The 15,698-nt window shown below is 44.5% G+C and overlaps 1 protein-coding gene across 1 annotated transcript in view; it reads right to left on the minus strand.

Moving 5' to 3' along the window:
* VWF (von Willebrand factor) overlaps window positions 1-15,698 on the minus strand; it is a 234,618-nt gene that overhangs the window by 70,269 nt on the left and 148,651 nt on the right. Inside the window, exons 33-34 of the mRNA XM_048823921.2 lie at window positions 13,154-13,197; window positions 7,576-7,753 (exon numbers count right to left, since the gene is read on the minus strand). Of these exons, the coding sequence (XP_048679878.2) occupies window positions 7,576-7,753; window positions 13,154-13,197 (222 nt within the window). The remainder of the gene's footprint in view (window positions 1-7,575; window positions 7,754-13,153; window positions 13,198-15,698) is intronic.

A 15,698-nucleotide genomic window follows, 5' to 3' on the forward strand; every position in this document is an offset into this window, starting at 1 on the left:
TATCAGTGGGAAGAACCCATTAAAGATAGGAAGTTAATCTTGAAAAGGTAAAGTTAAATATTTCATCAAATCCTAGAGGAAAAGGAAAACCTATCAGCATCTTGTGATGAAATGAAGTTTTTCTAATTGTCTCTGTCAGGAATAACCATTATTACAAAATAGTCAGATAGTGGCAGATCCTATGTATACAAATTGTTTTCTACTGAGTTTGATGTATTAACATATTTCTATTGAAGAGCAACAAAGGAGAAAATAGTTAGTTTGTGTCCTTTTCTCCCTTTATGATGTATAAGGAACGCAGGAAAAGGATATTTTTGTTGTTATTTTGTTTTAAACTTGTTTTTTTCCTGGATGACTGGAGAACTAGTAGGATTATGAGCTGACAAGTACCAAGGAAATGAAACCTGAGCAATTAGACAGGGTTTTTGGTCAAACTTTTAAAAACCCTTCATTTGTTTTTGTTAGCCACTATTTCACTCCAACAGTTGGGAGGAAAACTCTCTTTGTCAATTATTCAACTTCCTGGCCCTACAATTAAAGGCTGAGAAAACTCCCATGCCAGGTCCTTTGTCCTCCAATGAGACCTCCAGGACCGTCCTTACCCATACACAAAGTACGCAGCTGAGTAGCGCACCAGTAAATTTGGGGCACCACATTTCCTGGTGCCCTGCACAGCTGCGTGCTGCTCCAGCCCCTGCTCTGCCTCTTCTCCATGGCCCCCGCCCCTGCTCTGCCCCAGCCCCACCTCTTCCCGCCCCTGCTCTGTCCCAGCCCCGCCCCCACTCCACCCCTTCCCCAAAGCCCCCACCCCTGCTCCACCCCTACTCCCCTGAGGACTGCTGCAGGGGTTGGGCCTGCACTCACCACATGGTAAGTAAAGCAGCCCAGACCCCCTGCTCCATTCTGCCGGCTCCCAGCTGCACCACCGGCAAGTGCTGGGGGGTGGTTCCCCCCTGCCCCACAAGGCTGGGAGCCAGGGGAGTAGAGCAGAGTGGGCTGGGGCCAGGGAGCGTTTTCCCCCCTGCCCTGCAGCCCCCTCCTCCCCCACACGTAGGGCACCAAAATGGCTAGGGAGGGCCCTGGAGACCTCCAGCAAGAAACTGCAAAGACCAAACTTGATGTTCCTAATATTTTAAGGTTAAAAAGAGGCAGAAAAATATCTTTTAAAATATCTCTCAGGTCTGTTTTATAATTCCTAACACAGCAAAAAAGACACAAGCCCATTTTATTTTCCTGTTCTGGAAACCTTTCTATATTGTGCTGTCGGATTATGAACTACCAAAGCCATACATAGCCATTGGAACACTTGGAAATGTAGCACCTTCATACTGTTAAATATACCTTCTTTTATGTTATTCCTATACAAGAGTTGTAGAGAGATTACCACTAAAATCTTTACAAGCCTAATAAATACAAAATTTTGTAAGAAAATGTATCTGCATATACTATCGTTTGTTTGGCTGCTCGTTTATAAATACATTAAACAATTTAATGTTTATCTGTACTCTTGGCAAATCTCTAATCTCAGTTTTAAGCAAACAAAGTTTCAGAAGCACTACTAAATGAAATCACAAGCAAATGCAGTAGACTGCAGCCTGGTCTACACTACAAAGTTTTGCTGGTGTAGCTCTGACAGCAAGCAGTGTGGGGAAAAGATCAGCAACCCTCCCGCCTCCAGCCAACATAGCTGCACCGGCAAACCTTATCACCACCACCTATGTAGACACAGCTATGCCGACAAAATCATGCTTCTATTGCCTTAGCTAATGTAGTCATATAGCTGTGACATCAAAAGAACTCCTCTGGCAGCTAAAGCCGAGTCTCTGCTAGTGGGCTCGGCCAGAATAGTTATACCAGCTAAGGCACTTAGCTCCAAGTACTTCACTCATTTAGGATTTGGGGCTGCTCACATTAATGTCAATGGGAGTTTTGCCATTGACTTCAGCATATGCAGGATCAGGCCCTCATTGGCCAATTGACTTATATAGAACTAACACAGACTTGCACTGGTTTAGCTGAGCCAAAAATACATATGACTTGTGGGTTTTGGTAAACGTGAAAAGTTAGCAGTCTGCCTTACAAATTCATATCATCTTGGGAAATGAAGTGCATTTCTGGGCTATCATGGCGTGTTAAATTTATACAGAGCTAAACAAACATTATCTCATTCTGAAGGGCAATAACCTTAAGACAACTATAGGCTTTTCTGTGCCAAGTGACTAATGGTACAAGTGGAAATTTTAAATTTAATCCCTTAAGAGATCCTTTAGGGAGACATATTTGGAATGCCAAAGTAATGGGTTTGTATTGCTGTTCACTTATTCATGAAATAGGAAATATCACACTATTGAAATAAAAATTACATGAGTAATTGTTTCTTCTTTTGGACACAAATAAAATGATTCAGCTAAAATCTATGCAATAATTTTACATTTAGGGAATATTTACATTAGACAGGAATCTTGGATTTAAAATGGCTAGATAATTTAATGTGCTTTGAAGGGAACATTAAAAATGTAAATTCTTGGTGTGAAAGTTTTCCACGTCTGACAACGAAAAGCTCTGAGTCCAGCTAGAAATCCTGAACATTTCAAATAGCACATTAGTCACTTCAGGAACTTTGTCTTTGAATATGGCACTTCCTCGGAGGACATTTTTTATCCCAGGATGAGATTATACATTACAGCTGGGGAGTCATGGGATTTTACTATTAAAAAATGATTGGGGATAAAATTTTCAAAGGCACTTAAGTGACTTAGGCACCGAGTCCAAAAGGGCTTTAGGCACTTTATAGCTGAAAGTCAATGGGGCTTAGGCTCCAAAGTGCCTAAGTCCCTTTGAAAATGGGATTCAAACACTCCAAAATAACTTAGGCGTTTTTGAAAATGTTACCCGTAGGCTCAAATCTTTGGAGCTACTATGAATTTTGTCTAAAAAGGCATGGAACACTGTGTTTTATAAATGCAGCCTAATGTATGCATTTGCCATTCATATTTTTGTACAGCAGTTAGAAAGCATGAAAGTGCCTAACCTTGGCTCTAGGCACTTGTAATCAAAATAAGCATATCAATCAGTTACTTTTCTTGTGCAGAGCTCAAGTATACTGGCTGCAGTAGCTTTTATGGCCACTGCATCTTCCCTGTTGTGGATTGGTGAGGCTTGGTCTGTGAATCCATGTTGTTGTGGATCCAGAGTTCTTACTCCTGACCCATCCCTGCCGTGCCTGGACTCCTCTCCTCTGCAGACTGCTGTGGAACTGTGCTCCATGCTGTGTAGGGGTAGAAAGACCATGTGCATGGTCTCACCACATAACCGCCTCCCCCATGCAGCAAGGCCGTACCAGTTCCACTGCATTCTGTGCCTTTTCCGTGGCCTTTAAATTGGGTGGGAGGGTTTGGCTCTTCGCTTGATCAAAGGGCCATCATTTTTTCCTATCTTCCTTCCACATGAAAACAATTCCCCTCCCACACACACATCTAAGAGGTACAGTGCCATTCTAGAAAAGCTCATCATAGGGCAAGCCCTGCATTAACTACTATAATCACACGGAAAGCCGTGAAGTCAAAAAGCAGCAGAGCATCTTCTCCCCCTACTGTGTGTGGGTGGAGGGGAGGGTCATTTCCCAGAGGCTCTCTTTTCAGCAACCAGCAACTCCAGCACCACTGCTGGGACCCTCATCTCTGTGTGTTTGAGTGGGAGTACTCTCACTCTGTCTGAGCCAAGGCACAGCTCACACAATATCAATTGTTCCTGTTCACACACTCAAAATCAAGAGCAAACGCTATGTATTAGGGTTTTTTTCTACATCTGCCTGGGCTCAGAACCCAACCCAGAAGGTTGAGGTTAGCCAGAGAATAGACTAAATGTCCTAGAGTTTGTTCAGATTCAGTTTATTTTTCCAGACTCCCTCCTCCCCAGTTCAGAAAGGTCTGGAAATTGGAAACCAGTCTGGGCCTCTCCCTGGTAAAACGTTATAATTTTTTCCAGCAGACAGTCCCACGCTGTAGCCCCAATCCTGCAAACATGCCCGTTCTTAGCTTTAAGCCGGCAAGCAGTCCCTCTGCTCATGCCTATAACTGTTTGCAGGATTAGCGCCTGTATTTCAGTTTGACCCCATCTATTTCTGTGGTGGCACGGAGTCACAGGATGATTGGCCCTAGGGGGAGATGGGGCCAGCCATGCCGTAAATAATTGGCTGCTTCCCATCCTCTTTCTAGGGTATCTTTGAGAGTTTTTCTGGCTCCTGTATAAATCAGTGGGGCCCCCGGCTGGTTTCTTTGAACTACCCAGCCTTGTGCAAACCCTGGCTCAGGGCCTTCCACAGGAGCCTATCCACTGCTTATGATTGCACACCCCAGACTGATCTCTCTCAACCTTTTTATAATGTCTGGGTGTCTGTTAATCTATCATTTTAGTCCTGTCCCCACAAGCTGAGAAGATGCTGATTAATTATGACATGGGTGTGGCTGACTCCCATTTCCCATTAAAGCAGCTAGTCACCCTTTGACACGTGGCACACTCTGAATAGTCTCCTTCAAGGATATGCTATTCACAGCTGCACACATCAGTTGCTATTATCATTATATATAACAACTGTGTGTGTGTGTGTGTGTGTGTGTGTGTGTGTGTGTGTGTGTGTGTGTGTGTGTGTGTGTGTGTGTGTGTGTGTGTGTGTGTGTGTGTTACATATACATTTTATGGTTCATAAAAATGTCTGCCAAACAGGTTCAGCCATTTACAAGAATGAGGCTAGGGAAAAATATATTTTGCCTGGATCTGGTGACCTATTCTTTAAAAAGCTCTAGCACCCCTATACCTTGGAGCAGGGACTTAAATTTGTCAGAGGACGGCCGTTGTTTCAGGAACGAGCCTTCTGTCATCCCTGTGAAAATCTGCCCAAATCTGGCCAAGTTATAAGCCTCTGAAAAATCAATTTGTACATTCTCAGTAGAAACAACTTAGTTTTTAGCAACTAAATTCCCAATATTCCATCCATACTGGGCATGCTCCAGATCGGGACTGAGCAGGACTTTCCCTGAAATTGTAGCTCGTGGCTGCTGCAGGCAGTGCCAAGTCCAGGCCCGGGCACCTGAACTGAGAGCAGGGCAACTGTCTCTCCTGGGCTTTAGATGACCCCCCTGCTGGGCCGAGGCAATGTGGAGGAGGAAGCTGGTTGATTCACATTCAGAAATGGTAAGAGTCAGACCCAAGTGGAGGGGGTAGAGGAAGTAGATTAGGATAAGGAACCTAATGGGAAGAGACTGGGAGTGGAAGCTGGAAGTGGTCCTGGGAGAAGAGGGAAACTGGAACTGGGAGTTTGGGGGGGAAGAGGGAAACTGGCTAGCAATGAGACTGACTGTGAACAAATAAGAAGGCAGGAGGAGGAAAGATAGATTTGACAAAGAGGTGGGTTTGCAAGGGGAGAACTGGGACTAGCTGGACAAAGAGACTGGAACAAAGATCCCAGGGAGAGAGACTGGGACTGTCCAACATTGGTAGGGGCAGGGAGATGACTAGAAATCAGGGTTGGGGACAGAAACAGATTAGATGAGGAGCCAGGAAGGTTCTGCCCAAAAAATAAAATGTGATCACATAATTAAAGACTGCATCAGAATACATACACACAATAGGGCTGAATCAAGGTTGCCCAGACATCTGTAATTCTGATATTTCCTAGCTTTAGAGTGCTTGATTTTGCAACCTTAATTAACATTATTTTAATATATTTTTTGTGATTATATATATGTGTGTGTGTGTTTGATGTACACAATTATATGTTTACCATATTTGTAATGTGTAAGATGCATTTGGGGCCCAGTACTCTGTTTATAATTAAGGCTATGTTTTAGTCACAGGTATTTTTAGTAAAAGTCATGAACAGGTCACGGGCAGTAAACAAAAATTCACAGCCCATCACCTGTCCATGACTTGATTTGTACCCCTGACTAAACCTTGGGAGCGCCGCAGGTGCTCGTGGGGGGAAGAGGGGGGCTGCGGGTGCTGGTGGCCCAGGGGGCGTCGTGGGTGCTGAGGGGAGGGGGAGTTGGCTGGCATGCTCCCTACCTGGCTTCTCGGAAGCAGCGACATGTCCCTCCCTAAACTCCTAGCTCCATGCACTGCCAGCTCCACAGCTCCCATTGGCCGGGAACTGCTGTCAATGGGAGCTGCGAGGGCCATGCCTGCGGGCGGAGGCAGAGCTAGGAGCTGAGGGATGGACATGTTGCTGCTTCCAGGGAGCCCCGCAAGATAAGCACGGCCCAGAGCCCTCACTCCCTCCCGCATCCTAGCCCCCAGCTCCCCCGCACACACACCCAAACTCCTCCTGCTGCTGTTGGGGTGGGGGAGGTGGCTCGAGACTGCCCCAGCAACAGCCAGTACAACTGGCCCAGGGGCTGCCTAAGCTGAGGGGGCAGCCCCAGATCTAGCTGCACCGGCCGTTGCAGAAATCCATGACTTCCGTGACCTCCATAACAAAACTCACAACCTTATTTATAATCCATCTGAAAATATCTGTATGTTTGAAAGATATTTATGTCTTCTTATGAAAAAAGCTTAAATATTAAACCTATTAATTATAATTTGAAATATTTTAATTATAATTTTAATATATATATATATATATATATATATTTCATGTCAATGTATTTCGCACTAAAAATGAAAGGAAAAAATATTGACCAAATATGAGGAAAAATCAAAACTGTTTTAATCTATAGCTATATCTTTCAATGTTTTGCATGTCGCCATGCAAAATCTCTATAGAGATGTGTGAGCACCCAATTGCAGACATTTGTGAGATGCCATCACAACTAAGGGTATGTCTAGGTTGCCGTTGGAGGTGTTATTGCAGCACACAGAGGCATATCCATGAGAGTTTTAATCTAGTCAACATGGCTAAAAATAGCAGCGAAGCCACAGCGTGCAGAGGCTTCAGCATGGGCTATCCCAGCCCACCTAAAACCCTGGATACATACTCAGCTTTCTAGGCCACACCAGGTTTCTGCTATTTTAATCCATGCTAGATAAATTAAAGGTGATGCAGATATGCATACCTGAGCTGCAATCACACCTATCATTGCAGAGTAGACGTAAACTAAGAAAGGGCCCTTTGAGCCTTCAGGAATGTTAGAGGGAGAGTGATGCCAGAATTTCTCGTAGGAGCTTCCAGGATATGTAATGCTGCACCACCCTTTAAAAAAAGCCAGCTCTCTCCTTTCTTTGCACCCAGCCAACCGCATACCCTAGTGTGAAGGGAGTGGGGGGAGCACAGCCATGGGCAGGGGTTATCTTCTCATGTGACTCTTAGTCCTCCTTCATCTTGTGCTCATATACAAAGGCTGGCCAAAAAGACCCCTCCCAAGTCCTTGTGCACCATCTGGTCAGAATCCAGCCCTAAATTATTTGAGACTATGAATTTCGATTTTGATAAAGAACAAGTATAAATTCATCTCAGTTCAAACAACTTTGGACTCCTCCTCGGGTTGTAGCTCTGTGTTCCATTCATCAATACGTTTCCTGACTACATTGTAGGTCCTGGGGGAAAAAAACCATGTATATGCAAAATAAGTTACTCACATGGACATGTCCAGCGGCAGCCACAGGTTTCCTCAGTTTTAACAGCAGGGAAATTATTGTGACATGTAGGTTTTGACATCTTCTCACAATTAATTCGGTGACTCTCCAGAACCGTTTGGCCACCTGGCAAGCATGTCACAATGTGACACTTGTCCGTTAATATCCATTTGTCACCGGGCTATACAAGAAGATGGGCTGATATTAAAATAGGGTTTGATGCAAGAAAAGAAAATTCAGACAACACTTGGAGGCCTCCACTTAGCAGCTACCAGACTGTGTTCCATAACCTAAAACTAGCAAGTAAAGTGACACTGCCAGCAGTGCTGTTCAAAATAGCCTTGGATAATTAAACAATAGAATGCAACGTATTAGGGAGTTCATGGGCAGGAGAAAGTTAATATAGAAACATTGCAAGAAATAGACTCTGAAATTCCATGCAAAGGATAATAGTCTATAATGGGGGATGCTTTGCTGGAAGAGAATGAAATATCTAGTACTTTTGTCTATTGTTAGCAGAGCGGCCCTGCAGCACAGATGGACAACACAGTCGATAAAGAATTTCCCAGTGCTTTTCTTGAAATACCAATGCCTTTGGTTTTCATGAGTGTAAAATTATTTTGGAAAGTATTCGGAACACAGATGCTCATAGCACAGCAGGAATTAATGAGAGTTGTTTCAAGCTAGTAAAACAAAAGCCTCTTTTCTGAAGGCTTGGAATAGCTGGGTTATTTTACCTATAGTCCTGAACCCTTAAAAATTCCAATCATCCTGAAGGGGATTTGCTGCCCTGCAGGGTGAATGTTATTAGATAACCACTGTGTTCATGTAAAATAAAATAAAAAATACTCTCTTCCTGCAGGATAGTTGGAATTTTAAGGCTCACTAGAGGGCCAATTCTGCAGGGTGCACCTCTGAGTAAGTGGTGCAATCGCAACCTGTGTTCAGTCCTCCGCTGAGCACTCTAGCTCCAATCCTGCAAAGCTTTTAAGTACATGAATAGTCCTGTTGACCTGAATGCCAAATCATTCAGCAGCTTGCAGGAATGAGCTCTAAATTCCCAGGAATATCATCCCCAAAATGCATGCTTCCAAGACTCAACACCCCTAACTGACTAGTCCTTTAGTGGGTGAAAGAATATCTTTTATTGGACCAACTTCCAATAATAGATATTACCTCACCCATCTTGTCTCTCTAATGTCTTGGAACCAACATGGTTACCACAACACTGGAAACAACCCTTCATTGTCAGTCCTAGAAGTTCTACTAGGAATAAAGACAGTGGTTCTAAGAGCTGGATGACAGTACCCCAGATTCACAAGCATAAAGAGCACGGTGAAGAAAGGATGGTGACTATCTAGATATGCTACCTTAAGGCTTCTCCATTTCAGCTCTTCTATTCTTCATGAGAGTGAATAGCAAGGTGACAAAATATCTGGGTTAGACACAGCATAATTCATGGTCTATTCTTGGCACTAGTGTGCAAACCAGGAATAATGCTTTAAAAGTATTTTTCTACAGCTCTGAGCTATGGGATACCATTAGTTCTAAATGAGAACTGCCAGATTTGTAGTCATAAATATTGGGAGTACATATTAAATATGAGTGCATTTCCCTAGGCATGCTTTGTAGGTCTTAGGACTTTGAAAAGATTTCATTATAGCAAACTTCTCTTAAAAGTTGTCTAAGATTTTTCAGGCTTGAGAGCTTAGGGGAAGCTATAAAATAAATAAAAGTAATGTGAGGAGTTTTAAATATGGAAAAAATATTTAGGTAGTAAGATATGACATGTTTTTTAATTATACTTTCCTCTCTCTCTCTCTCTCAACCCACTGGAAGTAAAGCAACTGGAAGGGTAAGTAGACAGCTGTGCACATCTGGCAAAAAAGGCTTTTTGGTTTTCATATTTCTTTAATTATTTGTATTTAACCCATTTACAGGAAACCTATCACAAAGCATCTAAGAGCTGTACAATAAAACCAAAGCACGACACATTAAAAAATTCAATTAAAAGAATTGTCCGGACCCAGCCAAAGAATCTGGCACAGTGGGAAACCCAGTGACCCTCAAAGCAACAAACAGAGGCTAATTCCCAACTGATGTGGAAATGTTGGAGGGGAAAAGTGGGACAGAAAGCATGTGCATGCAGTCACACAAAACACACATACCAATAGCTGAGGCTCCAGAATGGTCAAGGATAAGTCATCTGAAACAGATGTGATTCCCAGAATGCCAGAGGACGACCCAGGCAAACGTCCTCTCAGAGGGAGCTCCAGATCTATTTATTTAGATTTATACACTCATTCTATAACTGAGGACCCTCAGCTCAGAAGGCCAGGCATCTTCTCTGAACTCATGAACAGATAGCTTTATCATTTTTAGGGTTTTATCACCAAGGGCTGGTCTACATTAGAAAAGTTCTCCTGGCATAACTATATCCTTTCTTCTTGCAGGGCATGTGGAACCCATAATTTTTGCCTGCCATTTTTCACTAGATATATTACCAATATAGTTGTATCTAGTCTGGATACACTTATATTGGTGTAAAGGTGTCTTATAATCACATAGTTTACTTCACTTCCTGAACTGGAGAAACTTAAAACTGGTATACACACTTTTAGACCAAAATAGCTGGATCCACTCAAGGGGGGTATTGTCCCTTTTACCACTCTGGTAGAGTTAAAGTGGCAAACCTTTCTAGTGCAGGGGAGTGCAAATAGACTTTCATGTGTACTGGTAACACTGCTTCTCCACCCTAGAGATTAATGAGAGTTGTTTCAAGCTAGTAAAATGGTCAGTTTCACGGGAAGGATGTGATGCCACCACTTTTTGCTAAATCAGGTTACGCTGAGATTATGGATTCTGACACTGAGGAGCCCCCATGATTTCAATGAAAGCTGCAGGAAGTCAGCATCTCTCAGGACAAAGCCCAAAGTCATGAATTACAAGGTGCATGACTAGACGGCCAATTCCACAGGGTGTTGATTTCCCTGACCTCCCATCATGTCAACTCACCTCCTGCAGCAACCCACTCAGCACCTTGTAGATCAGGCATAAGGCCCCATCCTATAAGAACTTAGGAAGGGATCCTAAATCTGCACTGATAAGGGACTGATCCTGCAGGGATGTGGATGAGTGTTGCGAGAGGGCAGTCCTGTGCTACAGATGGGGCTGCTGAAGATGCTGCTTTTGTTATTTATGAGCCAATAAGATGATAGAAGGGATGGGAGGAGGTGCTCCAGACTGGTGGTGGAGCAATAACTCTAGACCCAATACACATCACAAGGCATTGAGAAGCTGACTATGAGGGATAGTGTTGTATTAGCATGGTCCAGGGTGTTGCTTTCAGCCTCTGGTGCCCCACACTGCTATCAGGTTTTTAATGGCAAGCCTGCCTCAGTTTCCCCTTTGTTTGGTCAGTCACCATTTAGCCCCATGTCTATTATTGCCTCATTATGATTCCAGACAGAATATTAATAGTCTCCTCCCCTGCATCCCCCTCCCCCAGTATGTTCCTCCTTAGCATGTTAAAATCTCTTGATCCAGGAGGCAAGTAACCCTCATGAAGACTCAACAGTCTCAAGCCTCTTTGCTCCACAGGCCTTAGTAACCCTCTGCTGAGGTTGGTAGGAGTTCCCAGTCCCACCCACTCCTCTGGGTTCCAATCCAGGGACCTTGTATGAAGAAATTGGAACCAAGTCCTTACTGCTTCCTTGGACTGCTTCTTACCACACCTCCCTAGTTGACTGTTTCAAGATTGACACTCTGATCCTCTTCTTCTGGAGGTCCATTTACCCAGGCACTTTCCCACCAGTCAACTGCTAAACAATTCTGCTCTCAGTAGTTCCTCAGTCTCTCTGATAGCTGACCTTCCATTCTGGCCTGCAGCCTTTTCATTTCACTCGCTGTTGCAGGGCTACCGATCAGCCACACCTGAGGAGGTAACTAGTCTCCCTGTTAACCTTTTAGTGGCTGGAACAACTTGGGGTCTGTATGTTCTACGACAAGCACCTGTGGACACATTTCTGAGGCAGTGTTTGGCTCCTGTAACAACCTCTGCTCTCAATATCTTCTAAAAGCTACAATTCCTGGCTGGCTGTAGGAATAACAGAAGAGCCTTAAAAAGGCCACAACTCCAATACAGGGTACAATTTCAGATAGGCCAGGCACCAGCCTCTCTTCTTGCAGGGCATGTGGAACCCATAATCTTTGCCTGCAATTTTTCACTAGAAAAATGAATTATAGGTGTAAATCTAAGTATTTGAGCTTCTAACCGCATGATCTGCATCTGTGGCTAGGTAGGTAGAGGTATAAATGTAGAGATTTCAATTATGGATGCAAAAAATTCATGTGCAAATTACGCCGACAAATTGGAGGCTGCCCTTTTGAAAATTCGGCTCTTCATTTATATTAACTGGTTTGTATTTAGCTTTGTTTGGACTAGGAATAATGATGATTTTTTTTACCTTGAGCCAGCTAACCCCACTTAGCACCTAATGAACATGCAGTTTAACAATTTTGTTATGATGTTGGCATCTAGGAGTCAATACTATGAGGAACCTTTATTTTAAAAACACACCTTTTTCTGAGTCTAGACATATTCAAAAGGACTTATGCTCTGGCCATATCCTGCCTTTCTAAGGTTATGCCTACACTAGGAAAAAAATATATATTTTAATACGTTAACTAGCATAGACAAGGCAATTATAGCTTTAACACAATAAATGATCAAGATGAACTCCAGGATGGAGTCTACAGTGCTTGTCTACACTTAAAACACTATGGTGGCACAGCTGCACCCCTGTAGCATTTCAGTGTGGACACTACATATGCCGACATGAGGGGTTCTCTCATCAGTGTAGGCGGTCCATCTCCCTGAGTCCCTGTCTACATAGGGACTTAGGTCAGCTTAACTATGGCACGCAGGGGTGCAGATTTTTCACACACCTGAGCAATGCAGTTATGCCGACCTAATTTTCGAGTGTAGACTGGGCTTTGTCCCCTACCAGATGATACATGGATTAGCAGAAGCCTCTTCACTCAAGCACTGAGGCTTTGTCATCTCTGCTTTAAAAAGTCCCTTTTTACAACAAAACAACAAATATGCACTAGTTTAAGTAGAGACAGGGCATCTGTAGTGTTTACTACAAGGTAGTTCAGCAAAGTCAGTGCTCTATTTCCCCATCTGGGGTTGACATTGCCTAGTTTAACGCATGACAAGTCTAAATGATCTCGTCTCCTTTATATTTTCACAGTGGGCTAAAAACCACAGTTTTTTTTGTCAGGGAAGACAAGCCCCGAGTGCTAGTGATTTGGCTCTGCGTGCACCTCCTTCAACAGGGCTCAGCACACGACAGGATCAAGCACCATCGGGGCGGAAAAAGGATTGTGCAGCGTGCTTCCATTGTTCTATTTAGTAAACTAGCATTTGCATTCTCAGCGATCATTACTGCAGAATAATTAATATTGTTCACCACTTTCTGTGGCAGAGCACATACATAGACATTCATGTTCCAGTCCAGACACTCTACAATATTTTACTTGAAAGGGAGATGGAGGATACAAAAAAAAATACACTTACTCTCCTTTTATTCCCATCCTCATCTATACATTCTCTCGTGGGCTCTGAAAGAGAAAGAGACATAAATTTGGCTTATCTCTCAGCTGTCCAGGATCTTAGGTCAAATCCACTAAAATATGGATTCCATCTTTTAAAATGTGACTCAGACTAAGATTTTCTTGTTTTATACCCTGTGAATTTGTTCCTGAGGACCGCACGCATCTGCCCAAAATGTTTGCCAGAAGCTGGGAATGAGCGACAGGGGATGGATCACTTGACGATTACCTGGTCTGTTCATTCCCTCAGCCCTGGTCTACACTAGGACTTTAGATCGAATTTAGCAGCGTTAAATCGATTTAAACCTGCACCCGTCCACACAATGAAGCCCTTTATTTCGACTTAAAGGGCTCTTAAAATCGATTTCCTTACTCCACCCCTGACAAGTGGATTAGCGCTTAAATCGACGTTGCCGGCTCGAATTTGGGGTACTGTGGACACAATTCGATGGTATTGGCCTCCGGGAGCTATCCCAGAGTGCTCCATTCTGACCGCTCTGGACAGCGCTCTCAACTCAGATGCACTGGCCAGGTAGACAGGAAAAGAACCGCGAACTTTTGAATCTCATTTCCTGTTTGGCCAGCGTGGCAAGCTGCAGGTGACCATGCAGAGCTCATCAGCAGAGGTGACCATGATGGAGTCCCAGAATCGCAAAAGAGCTCCAGCATGGACTGAACGGGAGGTACGGGATCTGATCGCTGTTTGGGGAGAGGAATCCGTGCTATCAGAACTCCGTTCCAGTTTTCGAAATGCCAAAACCTTTCTGAAAATCTCCCAGGGCATGAAGGACAGAGGCCATAACAGGGACCCGAAGCAGTGCCGCGTGAAACTGAAGGAGCTGAGGCAAGCCTACCAGAAAACCAGAGAGGCGAACGGCCGCTCTGGGTCAGAGCCCCAAACATGCCGCTTCTATGATGAGCTGCATGCCATTTTAGGGGGTTCAGCCACCACTACCCCAGCCGTGTTGTTTGACTCCTTCAATGGAGATGGAGGCAATACAGAAGTAGGTTTTGGGGACGAAGAAGATGATGATGAGGAGGTTGTAGATAGCTCACAGCAAGCAAGCGGAGAAACCGGTTTTCCCGACAGCCAGGAACTGTTTCTCACCCTAGACCTGGAGCCAGTACCCCCCGAACCCACCCAAGGCTGCCTCCTGGACTCAGCAGGCGGAGAAGGGACCTCTGGTGAGTGTACCTTTTAAAATGCTATACATGGTTTAAAAGCAAGCATGTGAAAGGATTACTTTGCCCTGGCATTTGCGGTTCTGCCTTTGCAAAAGGTTTCTGGGGAGGGCAGCCTTATTTCGTCCTTCATGGTAGGACACTTTACCACTCCAGGCCAGCAACACGTACTGGGGAATCACTGTAGAACAAAGCATTGCAGTGTATGTTTGCTGGCATTCAACCAAAATCCGTTCACGCGGTGGGAGGAGGCAAAATGCGACCTTGTAACGAAAGCACATGTGCTATGTATGTAATGTTAACTTTCAAGGTTTACCCTGAAAGAGTGTAGCCACTGTTTTATAAAATGTGTCTTTTTAAATACCGCTGTCCCTTTTTTTTTCTCCACCAGCTGCATGTGTTTCAATGATCACAGGATCTTCTCCTTCCCAGAGGCTAGTGAAGCTTAGAAAGAAAAAAAAACGCACTCGCGATGAAATGTTCTCCGAGCTCATGCTGTCCTCCCACACTGACAGAGCACAGACGAATGCGTGGAGGCAAATAATGTCAGAGTGCAGGAAAGCACAAAATGACCGGGAGGAGAGGTGGAGGGCTGAAGAGAGTAAGTGGCGGGCTGAAGAGAGTAAGTGGCGGGCTGAAGACAGGGCTGAAGCTCAAAGGTGGCGGCAGCGTGATGAGAGGAGGCAGGATTCAATGCTGAGGCTGCTGCAGGACCAAACCAGTATGCTCCAGTGTATGGTTGAGCTGCAGCAAAGGCAGCTGGAGCACAGACTGCCACTGCAGCCCCTCTGTAACCAACCGCCCTCCTCCCCAAGTTCCATAGCCTCCACACCCAGACGCCCAAGAACACGGTGGGGAGGCCTCCGGCCAACCAGCCACTCCCCCACAGAGGATTGCCCAAAAAAAAGAAGGCTGTCATTCAATAAATTTTAAAGTTGTAAACTTTTAAAGTGCTGTGCTTAAAGTGCTGTGTGGCATTTTCCTTCCCTCCTCCACCACCCCTCCTGGGATACCTTGGTAGTCATCCCCCTATTTGTGTGATGAATGAATAACGAATGCATGACTGTGAAGCAGCAATGACTTTATTGGCTCTGCAAGCAATGATTAAAGGGAGGAGGGGAGGGTGGTTAGCTTACAGGGAAGTAGAGTGAACCAAGGGGCGGGGGGGTTCATCAAGGAGAAACAAACAGAACTTTTACACCGTAGCCTGGCCAGTCATGAAACTGTTTTTCAAAGCTTCTCTGATGCGTACCGCGCCCTCCTGTGCTCTTCTAACCGCCCTGGTGTCTGGCTGCGCGTAACCAGCAGCCAGGCGATTTGCCTCAACC

This window comes from Caretta caretta, chromosome 1 (assembly GCF_965140235.1).
Source record: "Caretta caretta isolate rCarCar2 chromosome 1, rCarCar1.hap1, whole genome shotgun sequence".
NCBI classification, from domain to species: domain Eukaryota; kingdom Metazoa; phylum Chordata; order Testudines; family Cheloniidae; genus Caretta; species Caretta caretta.